The sequence below is a fragment of the Haplochromis burtoni genome, unplaced genomic scaffold (genome assembly GCF_018398535.1).
Source record: "Haplochromis burtoni strain Fernald_Lab_line unplaced genomic scaffold, NCSU_Asbu1 Contig_126, whole genome shotgun sequence".
Classification (NCBI taxonomy): domain Eukaryota; kingdom Metazoa; phylum Chordata; class Actinopteri; order Cichliformes; family Cichlidae; genus Haplochromis; species Haplochromis burtoni.
Genome location: NW_024582487.1, coordinates 477,828 through 492,480, shown reverse-complemented (window position 1 = coordinate 492,480; position 14,653 = coordinate 477,828). Strand labels below are relative to the sequence as shown.

Sequence of the window (14,653 nt, the reverse complement as noted above, 5' to 3'; positions counted from 1 at the left end):
TAATAATAATAATAATAATAATAATAATAATAATAATAATAATAATAATATATAGCTATGGGTGTGGGTGCTTTAGGGGCTACAGGTCCCTAGATATTGCTGCCAGTGCTTTTGATCCTCTTTGGATGTTGGCTGCCTTTTGTTCTATTCTCTGTTAACATTTTCTGTTGGTGTTCTATTGGTTGTGTTGCTTTCCTTTTGAATATGGTATACACTACTTTTTGTGTCATTGAGGTCCCAGTGCTTCTGCCCTATTTTTTTTTGTCTGATCATTTGTGATTCGTTTTACCACAGCTTTATTTAATGATATCTGAAAATCAAATATCTGTAATTTTACTGATCAGTAAATCAGTCAATCTTTATTGACAGACTTTGCATCCATAGTGAAAAAACAACAACACCCCCAAAACAAAACAAAAAAACAACACAACATGTAAGACTGCACTTAAAATGAAGAGTGATAAGTCTGTGTGTTTGGCAGTTTTTGACCAGCAGGTGGCGAGGGAGGTCTGTGTGCACATGAAGCCTGAGGATTAAACTCTTTTGCAATCAAATTGGCTGAAAGACTTCATGAAGCTTCATTTAGCTGTCACTAGCTCGAGCTGGTCCTTAAATACTGGATGCCTGATGAGTAAACAGGTGTGACAGGTTAAGTGGGAACCTCCACCCAGGACTCCACCCAGTGGGTGGGTCTGGACAGGACCTGCCCAACATTTTCAGAAACAGCAGGTGAAGAGAACACAAAAACAGACAACATCCTTAACCAGCCGGGGCCCATGAGACACTGTTTTACAGCTATAGCTGTCATACTTTCTGCGCTTTGGATCTTTACTATTTTCTGAGCCAAAACTCCCACCTTGTCTTTATTACTGACTGCCATTCAAGAAACTCCAAACAGAGGCCAATACTGAAAAATATAAATCAATGACTGAAAACAGCAAAACACACAAACCACGAGAGAGCTGATGGTTAACTTAAGGTTGTGGTCGAATCAAATCTCTTAATACGTAATTTTTCTGCTTCTATGGAATGGAAAAGGGTCTTTCGTTGTATTCAGACAAAGAAACCACAAAGGGAGGGGACGCGAGTTTCATTTTACTGTAAACTGAGTGAAGTGTCATTATTAAGTCTCAGTCAAATATGACCAATTGAAAGAATGAAGGGTGCATCTGTCCTGTGGCTGCTGTGTAAGTACACCACATATTCTTTTGTCAGATTATTGTGAAACTTAAACTAACTGAGTGTTATTCTATTTAGGGTTGATCTCCCTGCTGTGTGGCTCAACAAATCAAGGTTAGTTCACTTTGTTTTATTCTACCAGGAAACCCCACTTTATACAATTACATGTTTAAATACAACATGGTGTACAAAAAACAAACGAATGTTTTAAGATATGCTTTCACTTACCAGAACATATAATTTCACAGGCCTCCGTAGTTTTCCCATGAATTATTTCCATGTAGCTCGTAACTGAGCTGAGACAGAAAAAGGTACAGAGATAAGCTAAAGGTTTAAGTATCAAGGTTAATACAATAAAAATAAAATAAAAGGTAATTTCTGGTGGCAGTTTCAGTGGGAAGTGATTCAGAGACATAAATATAGATATGCATCTAAATCTGGATTTTTTTTAAATGAAGGCTTCATAACAAAGATGTAGTCAAATGCATAAAAGTTGCTTCAACAAGGTACTCTTGGTTTATATGCTCTCTGTGAGTATGACTCTTGTTTTGATAACTACAGTTCACAGATACAACCAATCATTAATTAATGGTTAAAAAGCGTAAGGCTAGAAGGATATATGCTCGCTGAATGTGCATGCATGATTATGTGTTTTTTTAAATCGTGGTTTACTGCTATATACTTTATAGTGAAGTGACTGATTCACAGGAAACCAAAGACAAAGAAGCCTAAATGCAGTCATGTCCAGTTGTCTTTGTACAAACTAGTTTACATTTTAGGAATTCAAAGTGACGAAGGATTTTTTCCCCTCACACCCTTTCAAAGGCCTATTTAAGGGGTTAAGACTTGGTTTTAGGGGTAACAGGTTTGGCAAAGCATTAATAAGAGTAAATGTCCTCACAAATATAGCCAAACATACATGCCTGTGTGTGTGTTTGTATAACACTTCATGTATACACAGCAGGCAGCAGCTGTCGTGGAGGAAGCAGCGGTAACAGAGGAACCTTTCGTCCAAATAACCTCAAAATGGAACTTGCTCACGTCCACAAAATACCCCGACAGTCTTGTAGTGAATCTGATGAAGGGTCGTTGAGCTGAGCAAGGAAAAGATGCAATTAGAGACAGATTTCTCAAATCATTAGATGATATCCAGCTAAAAGGAAGTATTTAAAAAAAGCTTCAGCAATTTTGCCCAACGTAATAATAAAAAATACCTGATGGAAAATTGATTGATTGTTTCCTGTGAAATCCGGTGGTGTTGATACTGAAGTTTTGTATTTACACATAAAAGTACTGTCTCCATGTCATTTTGAGGCTGAGCTGCTGGGGGGGGGGGCGGCGGCAGTGCATTGAATGCTTTGCTGTGGCCAAGAAACCCTCTTAAATGCATGCACAAGATAGCAGTCACCACAGTTCAGGTTGGTTAGCCCCTCACTGATGATATGACCCGAGTTTATAATGCACAACCTTGTGAATGTTGAAAAAAAAAGAGCCACACTCGTCAGCTTCGGACTTCGACTGCAAACTTAAACTTATAGCTACTGTTCGGTCGGTGGGTTGTGGTTGGAGACCCAGCTTTCATCAGCAGTGATTAGTCTTGACAAAAAAGGTCACATTAGATGTGAACGTGGGTCATTCAGTAGTAAAATAACTAAAGCTCTGCAACCTTTTACCTTTTATACTATGAATATTTTCTAGTTAAGAGGGCTCTGAAATTCTGCCTCATTTTATTTTTTTCCAGCATTTCAGAGCCTTCTTAACAATGTCTGCATAAACGGACTGGCAGACTGACTCCATAACAACAAGAAAAGAGAATTCACATAACCTTTTTCGACCTGCAGAAAGAAAGGTGACCACCATTGCACCTTCTGCAACAGCTGTTGCTCACTTACCCACAACATCCTGTTCAGCTTGATGACAGACACTGTTTCCTGATTTTGAAGCATTTAGATAAGTAAACTGGGCATCTCTCATCTCAGAAAACATCCTGTGTAGATGGTGTGCTCTGCGCCTTGAATCTTGACCTAACCTGCTACTCACCCATCACCACAAACTATATATAAACTTTCCATTCCAAATAAAAAATGAACATATTTAGACTTGACAATTGAGTGATAAATGAATGCTAGCATGCTTGGTTAGAAACCCGCATTCACAAACTGGATACACTGCAAAGACACTTATGTTTTAATTGATACTAAGTAACATACCAATCCAATTCCTACAACTTCAGTTATTAAAACTGAAAAATCAACGGTCTGCACCACACAGGAGGCTCAATAACATAATTTAAATGCTTCAAATAGAGCCAGCAGCTCAATCATGCTTCAGAGGTTCAGTTGAGTGACTTTGATTAACTGAGGTAAAGCCGTACAGACTTTGGCATCTATAGCAGCCGATATCACCATCCAACTATCAGTCTAACGTGCCACACCTGGCCAATCCTCAACAAAATCCAAGTGGATTAGTTAAATAAAAGAATTTATGTTATGAAAACAAGGGAAACTACCCAAAAAACCCAAACATTGTTTTGTAGCAGGCTGTTAATATTTGTTTTTCTGCTCTTGCTCTTGACGAAGGCGGTCGCACTTTTCTCCTCTCCTCCTCCTCCTCTTCCTTAGCTTCCCTGCTTAGCCTCTTATGTCTTTGTCTAGTCTCGTGTTTTTTGTATTACTTTTCCCTGGAACACTCTCTCACAGTCTGTTCTCTAAAACCTAAAAGAGGAATTATGGATTGGATCAACTGGTCCCTGAATGCAATTGACACCCCTCTCTCAATGAGAAGTTTGAGCTTGGGTGAGCCTGAGTGCTGAAGATATCTACCTATTTGGAATCACGGTAACAGGGTTCTGGCAGATCGGAGCTGGCTTGGCCCTGACTTATTGAAGAATTAAGAAAGCGGAACCGGCTGTTCAAACCCCCACAAGGCTGCCCGCTGGGATTGGAACGATGGGAGAGGCGTGAGTTTCTCAAAATGGGCTCATTGAGTGCAGCACGGATAAGATCTTGGAGAAGCTACGGCTGCTGTGAATACTCAGAATAAGATCTCTGACTGCAGACTGGATACATCTCGGAAGGGCTAGCTTGGAATAACATCTCTGGGCGCAAATTGGATGACATCTCGGGGGAGGCACACTGCCGTGAGTTCTCAGAATCGGCTCCTTGAGTACATGAAATGACAACATCACAGAACGCAAGTATGGCGAAGCTCGCGGCTCTCCAACGGGAGATTGAGAGACCAGTGCTGGACTGTAGAACTGCTTTGAAATTCATATGAGCTGTTCGCACTAAAGTAAAAAGCGCCATCACTTCATGCGGATACCCCTTTGGCGCCAGCTGCGGTCTCAAGGCTGGAGCTGAACAAAAACACCCTGATAACGACTGTGTTTAGACTGTTCCTTCCCATTCCATGCAAGGCCACTTGGGTTGGCTGGAAGACTGTTTACTTAGCCTAGCAGGGCGAAGGACACTGTCTCAGCTGAACTCTGGACACGCACACACATACATATACACTGATATGCACACACTCATCCCCCCTCCCTTTCCAAACGCCTTCGACGCTTATTCCCTTCCGATGCTGCACCCTTTACCCACCCCTGTTGCTTCTCGTGTGTTTCTTTGGTGTATTAAAAGTTTTTTCATGTGCTGAGGTGTTTTTTTCTGTTCTCAAACTGATCTCCCTGTTGGAGCTCAGTGTGGGGGGAGTTATTTTTTTCTCCTTATCTTTTCTCATGTGGTGCATTTTCCATTGTTATACCTCTCTGACCTGTCTTCCCCATGTGATGTTTTGTGTAATGTATGCATAGTCGGAGGGTAAGATGGCGCAGCCATTGCGTGCAATAGGTCAGCAGCCTTATGAAATTTCCCCTTGTGGGACTAATAAAGGTATATCAATTCAATTAACATGTTTATTTCTGCTTTAAAGTTGAACATTTTAACATGTGACTGCCCCACTTTTGGAGCCAGTCTCAGGTGGACATTAAAATAACTGCAGCATTTGGCGGTTTCATTTCTCCGTTCTGAAGGATTCCACTTCACTGACATTCCATTTGGTGTGGATTTCTTTTTTAACCTTTAGCAACAATCACTCTGCACTATGAATCTTCTGCACTATGAATCTTCTGCAATTAACTGCAATCACCCGAGTCACAAAGACTATAAAATGCCCCACAATGTCCTCAGGTTTCAACTGTGAAACTAAGGGCTGCACTACTCTATGACAAACCTATTATTCATTATAGCTTTACTACATGTTTTGGTAATCATTCTGACAACTTCAGATCTCAAATTCAAAGATAATTGGCATACTTCCTCCAGGAGATATTTGAAGAGACTGATGGGTATCCTTAATGAAGATTATAAACTGATGTCCTCAGGAAAAGCTACAGGTTACCAAATTATTAGTTAAATAGGCACAAAATATCTTAAGTGCTTTTATCAATCAAACTGACAGATGAAATTGTGAATGAGCGTTTGTATGTTTTATCTCATATGATGAGATTCCAAGACCCAGGGGATATAAGAAATTCCAGTCTAACCTAATGTAATCTAATCCTGAATAACTGTGGTTGCATGGAGTTTAACCATACCCTAGATAAACCTGGATAAATGGGAGTGATCCCAAACAACTACTGCCCTTAAAAACCACCTTCCATACTTAAATGTTGGTGTTTGTGGATGGTTCTGTGTGCATTAATTGTTTCACTGTAATTCTCAGAGACAATCTGATGGCTGCCTCAGGGTTTTGTAAATGTGCATAATCCATATCTTCCCCACAGCTCGTCTGACTGTGAGCCCCAGCAGCTCTCAGCTGTTTGAAGGTGACTTTTTGTCTCTGAGCTGTGAGGCTGAGGACTGCCCTGCTGGATGGACTGTGAGGAGGAACACGCCCAAACGACAAAGGAGTCGGTGTGGAGATGGGTGGGGAAAACAAGTCGGTTCGTGTTGTACCATCACCTACATCTTCAGAAGGGACAGTGGTGTTTACTGGTGTGAGTGCGGAGAGGGAATAAGCAGTAACACCGTCAACATCACTGTGACTGGTAAGAATATTGTGTGTAGTTAGTGTTGGTGAAGCTGTGTGTCAGTGGATGAAATGCTGTAGTTTGTGTCTGTGTGGAGGTGGCCGAGTGATCCTGCAGAGTCCTGTGCTTCCTGTGATGGAGGGAGACAGCATCACGCTGCTCTGTAAATCAAAGCCCCCACATTCAAACCTCTCAGCTGTTTTCTATAAAGATGGCTCCGTCATCAGGACTGAGTCAACAGGTCACATGACCATTCCTCATGTTTCCCTGTCTGACGAAGGCCTCTACAAATGTCACATCAGTCAACATGGGGAGTCTCCACCCAGCTGGATCACTGTCACAGGTAATTTTCAGTATGATCAACATTTATTTCATCCATAGATGGACATAGATAGCATGAGGTCACCCATTAGTCAGTGAAGTCCCAATATGAGACCTCAGGCTTTTTAGCTATCACCACTTCGATGTTTTCAAACCTGCAGGTCGGATCCAACCAAAGACTTTAATTGGCTAAAGACTTCTTATGTGTTCTGTTTAACCTGAAACTACCCAATAAAGTAATCAGGAAGGTACTTAGTGAGGTCGCAGAGTGAGGAAGCTGAGTTTCCCATAGACCTCTACACCATCCAAAGGTTTTTTTTCCTACCACAGGAGTTGCCCCCTGGTGGCCACTGGATAGCGTCACTTTTCAGACGAGATCTGAAAGTTGCGTCCATCTAAGATTACCATCTTAGATTTCATCCATGAATCACCTGAACAGTGCCATTCTCTTTACAGGTAAACCTACAACTACAGCCCCGCCTTCCACATTATCCCCACCCTCTACATCAACCCTGTCTTCTGCCTCAACTTTGCTTTCTGTCTCAACCCCAATGACCACACCGATCCAATCCACTGCCATGGCGTCTCCTTCTGCCACAGCTCTGCCTACTGATTCAGCTCCACCAGCTGTCTCCATTCACCGACCACTTGTCTTGAGAGTGGTCTGCCACCTGGTGGTGTTCTGTCCATATGTCATCACAACTGTCCTAATGGTGTCTTTATATCGACAAAGACCCACAGGTAACTTTCACTGTCAGATGATCAATCTATTAAAGGGGATCTGTTGTGTTTTTGTTTATTTTCTGTCATAATTGTATGCATGCAGCTACGGTGGTGGACTTTGCCATATATAAAGACTATTAGAGGCCTGAAACGGCCAAAGTTAGAACAATTAATGAAGAGAGGACACAAACACAGAACAGAGAAGACCTGTTAAAAAAATCCAAAATCTAAATCTTTATTTAAAAATTGTAGGCAGTTTGGCACAGATAGGCAGTCTGCATAGTATATAATATAAAGAAAACAAACTGAGAAACAAGCATGGGATCATACATGGAAACACTGAAACTAGCAAACACACTGGGAATGTCGGGAGAGCCTCGAAATCCGAGATACTGTAAGAACAAAGACAATCTGATCTATCAGTCTAATTCTCAGGTGTAAGTAAGACAAATTGAGCACAGGTGAAGCTGTGTTGATTACTTTGAAGTGTAAATCATGCAAAGCAACTTTAGAAGGGCCTTAGAAGAAAAATACAGATGTGGAAATAGGTCCCCTTAAATTCTGATTGTTTTTCTCACTTATTATTACCTCATTATGACTGAACTCTTTGTCTCCATAGCAACAGCGCCACACCCCCACCCTGAGCAGAAACTGACAGAGGACTTTGACATCATGGAGGTCACCATCGAGCATCATTTCTAAACTGTACAGAACAGAGAAATATTTTTGTCATGTAAAAGTAATAAATATTAGATTAAATAGATCTGATATTTTATGGCAGCACAAAGTCATGTATAATGTTGGAGGTAAACAAAGTGCAGTTTTTTGACTGCATATTCATATCTACAAGCCCAGTTTATTACCAAAGACTGCTGCCAGTGATTGTACAAATGAGAGAAACAAACATTTAAAAACACTCTATGTGAGACTATAAAAGATTACTCTTACTGATGTTTTTATCTGATGGTGGGTGCACCAGTTTTTGAGAAGTATCTGTCCATTTGTGGTGAGAATTCTACTTTAGAAAACAAGGGTGGATTGCTTGGTCCCTCTTCTTTGCACCAGGATCCTTTTCCTCATGTCCTGAACATCTGGGCTCAGGGTGTAAATAAATCCTCTTTTGTCTCCATCAGTGTATGAAGAACATGCACCTGTCATTTGCTCTTTCCTGTTAAACAAAAACCAAAACACATAATAAAACAAATGATCAGAGACTTAGAACCTGTGTCAGAGGTGACAGACGTCTATAGGAGCAAAAGTCATTTAGCAGCCAATGTAGTCTCCCCCTAGTGGCCTTTAAACAGAATGCAGGCTTAAGGAAAACATTTTTGAACAGATTGAAAGATCATGACTACGTCAGGAAATGCCGTGAGTGCCATGAAGCACTAAAGGAACCACTGAAGCACCTTTTCTCAGTCTGTTGACACTCTGAACAGCTCTTATTGTTGCTGGCAGTCACATAGATCAGGGTCGTGCTGCTCAGTGAGCATTTAAACAGCTTCTCCTGTTGAACATTTCCACCTTCTGTGCTGTTTTGATTTCCTAATAAAAAAATGGCTGAATTAAGCTCCAGGGAAAAATGTTTCACATGTATGAAGCACTTTTCTTGTGTTACAAGCTGCTACAAATTTATATATTACAATAAGTCATCTTTTTTCAGTTGAATTAAACTAGCTTTTTTGTGGCTCAAAATTGGCTGAGGGACTGAATTTTTGCCCTTCGATGAACAAAAAAATACTCTGAAACTGTTGAACCTGCCATGAAGAAAACTTGTTAAAAGCACACTCCTGTGCTTCCTTACGGCAGGTAAGAAAAAAATGTGACTTTAACCAAACCTATAATTGTGTGCTAGCAAAAATAAATACATACAAAATGTCCTTAACATTTTTTAAATCAAACTGATCCATTTTATCATTAGGCTGGTATATATGTGTATCGTCACACCTATCTTCCATTTGACAGTCCTCATATACTCAATTAAAAACTAAAACAGACACTGAAACTAACAAAAGCTAAACATTTAAAGAGGAAACAAAAATGTAAACTAATAAAAAAAAATAAAACGCAAATTCTGCTCTACATTATCTTTATGTGAACCATAAAGATTCAACAAGAGCGGCACACTCAAGTGAAAGAATAAATAGATCTTTATTGGTCTCAGGGTCATGATTGTACAGAGCATGTGCAGAACATACAAAAGAAACGATGGCACTTGGAATGTTCCATTGTAAAAAAATTTAAAAAAAAAAAAAGCACAGTTCATAGCAATATACAGACTCACAAAGGAAGAACAAATATTCAAAGTTTGTTTCAAGGCTTTAGTGTCATCATGTCATCATCACAGTAAAAAGTATGGATGCTTTGCCCTTTGTAGAATACTAAACCCAAACTTTTTTGGACCAAGGAAGTAGAAAAACAAACACAAAAACAATGTTAAATAGTGTAACATAGGAAAGCACATTGAAAGACATGAAACTGTCGCTATAAATATAATGATAGGGCCACTTATCATTACCCTTTTGTTAGAGATACCAAGGAAATTTCATTAACCAGGTAAAAATGTGATCATGTACCTGAAAACATCCATTTCAACAGTTAAAGAGCAGTTATTATTGCTACAAAAATGTATACTCTGTATGTGCCTAATGCATTTCTTGGGGAGTCAAAAAACATACAGTATGGTCCCACAAATTCACTGTAATCAGGCCATGAAGCAGAAAACGACAGAAGATAAAAACGTAAGGCATGAATCACCTTTCTTTCCTTTAGTGATAAGCAGCTGGTAGCCAATGTCCCACAGCCCTCTGACTATGATCCTTCACATTCAACTTTCAACATTTGATAAAGTATCTAATAAAGTGCCCTAATGCTTAATGGGCACATTGTCTACCATACAGTATCACATAATACATAACCACATCTGGAATGCTACTCAAAGTTAAAGACTTCTATTATTCAGTATAATGCAGTGCTTTAGTGAAAATACAATAATGCTTAAATACTTGAACAGCTTGGGGTCGACTGGCGATTTACTTTGTGAACTCTGTAAACATCTCCCAGACGAGTTCATGCTGTCAGTCACCTTTTTCTAGTCTTACGAAATAAACATGATGCTCACTTTCTAAACCATGATCCCCATGAGAGTCATAAGGGAGATGAAGCAGGGTAATACCTTAAGCGTGTGGGTACCCTGTAAGTAAACTCAGTTTTTCAGAGAGATCCATCCCTCATTGTCATGTCCAGTTCAAAAACATCAAGACGGTGTCAGTAAAAATCCCTCATAATTTAAATCTTACTAAACAATTTACGGGACTTTTCCCTCTTAGCACCACAACACTGTTGTTTTTGGCAGCTAGAACAACCTAAAGACAAAACGGATCTGCAAACATGAAAACATTTTACTGGCAGAAAGTAACTTCAATAAAAACGTGTTTCTCTTTTCAGGAAAGTTGTGCTTGGATGTAAAACACAGAAAATTCTGTCGGGAAAACGTAGGACCTTTTTTCATTTAGGAGTTTTAAAAGCACCTTTATACTAAAAACCAAATAAATAAATAAGAAAAAGTTTCAGTGCATTATAATAAATACTTTTGCATAAGGTTTACACATTTAGTGTGGTTCATGTTGTGAAGTAAAGCTTTGAAAGAAACTTAATTTGGACTCGTTCCAAATTTGGTGCATGAACTTGTTGTGCGCCATAATGTTTGCTCTGTTGACTTCGTTATGAAATATAAATTCTTTCGGTAATTTTTTTTTAACCAAAGTTAAAGTTTCATTCTCGATGGGCTCCACAGCGCTCTTAATGGTAAACAGTGCAAAGAAATCTCTAAAAAAATCCCAGCCAATCTATCACGTGACATATATACAGCCAGCATTAGAAAACATATGACAAAGGCACAAATCAAAGTGGTTCCGAGCCGAACCACAATCTGAATTTGCTTAATGTAGGTTAAACGATAAATGGATCCGAGCTTCTATTATTCTACTCTAATTAACTTCTCTGTGCTTTTCACTACAAGCCACACCTCAGCTTTTAACCCCTTAGCAGTCCTATTAGTCCCCTAAACCATCCAATGTCCCGTGGGCGGTACGTCCGACTGCTAACAGTTTAACTGTCATTTTAAGTTTTAGATGTTTGGAATAAATTTGAGGGTCTTTCTAATTTAGACATGCTGAGATGTTGATGTCATTTCATAGTGGGGGGAAGCTGAGGATCCAATGTTAGTTTGGCACCTAATATAGATTAAGAGAATACCAGCCACCAGAATGATCCCTGAATAACTGACAGTGACACAATGAGACCAAGATGGTTTCTTCCTGTAGCTGCGCCACGGCTGACTCCATTCCTGCTTCCTTCATCTGTCGAGAAAAAAAATGCATTGGTGTGAATTGTCAGGAGTCAGGGAGGTGAAAACTCTTTTAAAGTGTCATCATTTGACATGAGCACAAACTCACCTGACTGACTGACATTCAGGTTTACGATGCTGAGGATTTCAGAGTCCATCCCTGGTCTTCTCTGGAAGGCTATACACTCGTATGTTCCAATGTCAGCAGTCGTCATGTTCATCAGTATCATTGAGAAATCCCCATTCTGCATGTGGGTATTGGTCATTTTTACCCGGCCCGTATAAGACGGATCCTGGTCGTCTGGATCAAGTTGGTCATCACGATAGTGCAGCACGTATTCTTTCAGGTCACGTCTGGACCACTGCATGGCGAGGACTACCATATTTCCAGGAGCATTACATGGCAGAATGACCTGCTGGCCAAGTGAACATATGATGTTTTTGCAGTCTGAAGGACAAAAGAAACAAGACAGAGGTTTAAGAATAAAAATATACATCAGAAATGCATGTACTAAACAAGAAGCACTCCAAGAGCGCAAACCTCCACCAAGGGCACTCACTGTCTAGCCAGTATTTACTTTTAAGGGAATACTATCATATTTTTTTCATATATTTAAGTTGTTTTCTGAGTGCAGTTGTTTGCAGTGCAGTAAAAGTTGATTTTCTAAATCGATACATATAATATCCCACAGCCATAGCAGGGAATGAGCAAGAGAAGAAGAGAGGTGTGAGGAATACGAGGGTGAAGGAAGAAATGACTTTATAACCTATTAATACAGTCAGTTATAACTAGTCTTGTTCTCAGTTATAGCAATCTAATGTAACCGAGGATTTAACAGTAGTTTACAAACTTTTTAGCAAAACCTACTTACCCACAGCGTCAACTATTGAAGTAAGTGCCAAAGAAAGCCATATGCAGATTTGAAGACACATCCTGAAGAAACAATAAAGACAGAGGGATACATCCTTTAAATCACAAAGTGTTTCCTGGGTAAAGTTATTTGCTAGAAAAGCTGGTTTATTCTGCCTCGAAAGAACTTTCAAACTAACAGTTTTGAAAACTTTCAGACATATGACAACTCTAATACTAAGTCTATCACAATAAATAACTTACTTCGGGAGGTTTTTGCACGATCTTTGTGGTGACAGGATTGAACCGGCTGTGAAAATCATCTTCTTCCTCTTGAGTGGTTATTGGCAGCTGAGGTGTGGAAATGGAGCATGGGCACAAGTGTCAGACTGCAGGAAATAAGAGAAAAAACGGTTTCATGTAAAATAATACAAATATCTGCGGTTTTCAGGAGACAAAACAATGAAAAATCAGAGTGTCTTCCAAATGACTAAAACAGCTGATTTGTCCGTTTCCTATTTTTTTTGGCAGTAGTACAATGTTAAACTCTTTCTTCTTGGCTACCTGCCTGGTTTTTAATTTGAGACTCAGATGTTATATCCGTTAACACTATAGGGAGGGAAGCAGGAAGTTTAAATGATGGACCTTACATTACTCTGTGCTTTATGCCAGCTCATCCCAAACTCATTAAATTTGATAGATCTGGCAAATACAGTCTGCTGTGATGCCGAGTGAATATCCATAATACCACATCACAAAAGGACCATCAAGAAAACGCTCAGCATCTGTGCAACAGTTCCTACTATAATGACACCGATGAGTCACATCAAGTGATTTAGCAGTGATTACTCCCAGTACAGTCTTGTATACGATACGAGCTCTGTGCAGCAAACACTGCGTCACACAGCGAGCCACCACTGCCACCACAGATATGCGGCATGTACTTAGCGTTTACACAGCACATAATGAGCGCACGTTTTCTTTGTACAATTACGGAAATCGACACCGTTGAATATAAGTTGGTATCTTGGCTGGCTTCAGACGGTCAGGTCAGACGAGCTAACGTGTCACTGTACTACTGTACGGTCATTTGCTGTTACCGGTTACACAAATACTACCCAAATGCAGGAAGCTAAAGCTAGCAGACTCAGCAACTGGTTCATAGAACTTACTCAGAAGTGCACATCCGAGAAGAAAGTCCTTCAATAAATACAGGAAGAAACCCGCCACACAGACCACTTCCAATCCGAATGATGACACCCTGGACTCAGGTTGCTTCACCCCCTTCGGACAGAAAACCATAGGGGCGTGCTGATTGGTCGGTTGAGTACGAGCCCTGTTTTTGCTCGTACCCTCATTGGTACTCAACTCACGCGGTGTTTCACGAAGTTTCTGTTTTTATCCTTAAATTCCAATATCTTTCCTTATGTTGGCAGAAATCACCGGTTTTATGACTATAATAATGAATATTTATGACTCAGCATTATTGTACGGACCTTGTATTCTACTTTTAATCAGTCAAGTCATTTTTAGAAACTGTCATGTTATATCATACAAAAGGCGTCATACAAAACGTATGACGCCTTTTGTATGGCCTGCTTTAACAACGTGCTAACCTTATTTACAATCAATATTGATTGACGCTTTCTCTGTCAGTGACAGTTTTTACCTGGATAAATGCCAAAACTTGTTGCAGCTTGTACCTTTTTAAGGTAATGTTCTTTCTGTCTGTTATGAACCAAATAGGGCCAGGCAATGACATGAGTGAGGCACTCGCCGTCACTTACATGAACAAACTCAGGTGCAGTACACACACTGTCTAGTTGGGTGCTTACCTATCAGCTGCAGCACCTGTGTGTCCTACCCCGAGACGAATGATTTCTTCTACTCCACTCCTACCACAACCTACATGTTTTTCAATGTTGTATAGATGCTTTCCTGTATCACTGATGTCTCAGTACTCCTGCCATGATCTGTAGGTTTAAGTTCAGCTTTGCCTAATGGTATCCGTAAATCAAATGACTGTAATTTCACCTACTGTTTTGGTAATATGTACAAATCCTCATTTCCTTCTACACTTACATATATGTAACCGACCCAGAGTTTGGGCCGGTAAAACAGATTAAATGTTCCTGCAAAACAGGGAAATGATGAGACAGAGACGACTGGTGAAGTTTCTCTTTGCCTCGCTTCTGCCATATTTATTTATATT

The 14,653-nt window shown here is 39.9% G+C and overlaps 2 protein-coding genes across 3 annotated transcripts; one reads left to right on the top strand and one right to left on the bottom strand.

Moving 5' to 3' along the window:
- The first annotated feature begins 1,064 nt into the window (after nucleotides 1-1,064).
- On the top strand, nucleotides 1,065-9,447 carry LOC102297205 (Fc receptor-like protein 5). 2 transcript variants are annotated; one of them, XM_014336020.2, is made up of 6 exons: nucleotides 1,065-1,187; nucleotides 1,258-1,293; nucleotides 5,957-6,220; nucleotides 6,300-6,545; nucleotides 7,124-7,264; nucleotides 7,866-9,447. In XM_014336020.2, exons 1-6 carry the CDS (start codon nucleotides 1,157-1,159, stop codon nucleotides 7,946-7,948), a joined length of 801 nt encoding a protein of 266 aa, XP_014191506.1. In that variant the 5' UTR covers nucleotides 1,065-1,156; the 3' UTR covers nucleotides 7,949-9,447. The 2 variants fall into 2 exon arrangements, with proteins under 2 accessions (XP_014191506.1, XP_014191505.1); XM_014336019.2 differs by having other exon boundaries at nucleotides 6,980-7,264.
- Nucleotides 9,448-11,289: 1,842 nt separating this feature from the next.
- LOC102297506 (tyrosine-protein phosphatase non-receptor type substrate 1) lies at nucleotides 11,290-13,746 on the bottom strand. Its single transcript, XM_005929872.3, has 5 exons — nucleotides 13,614-13,746; nucleotides 12,706-12,830; nucleotides 12,464-12,525; nucleotides 11,701-12,039; nucleotides 11,290-11,604 (listed from the first exon to the last, which is right to left on the bottom strand). The coding sequence occupies exons 2-5, from the start codon at nucleotides 12,762-12,764 to the stop codon at nucleotides 11,489-11,491; spliced, it is 576 nt and encodes a 191-aa protein (XP_005929934.1). The 5' UTR covers nucleotides 12,765-12,830; nucleotides 13,614-13,746; the 3' UTR covers nucleotides 11,290-11,488.
- Nucleotides 13,747-14,653: the final 907 nt, after the last annotated feature.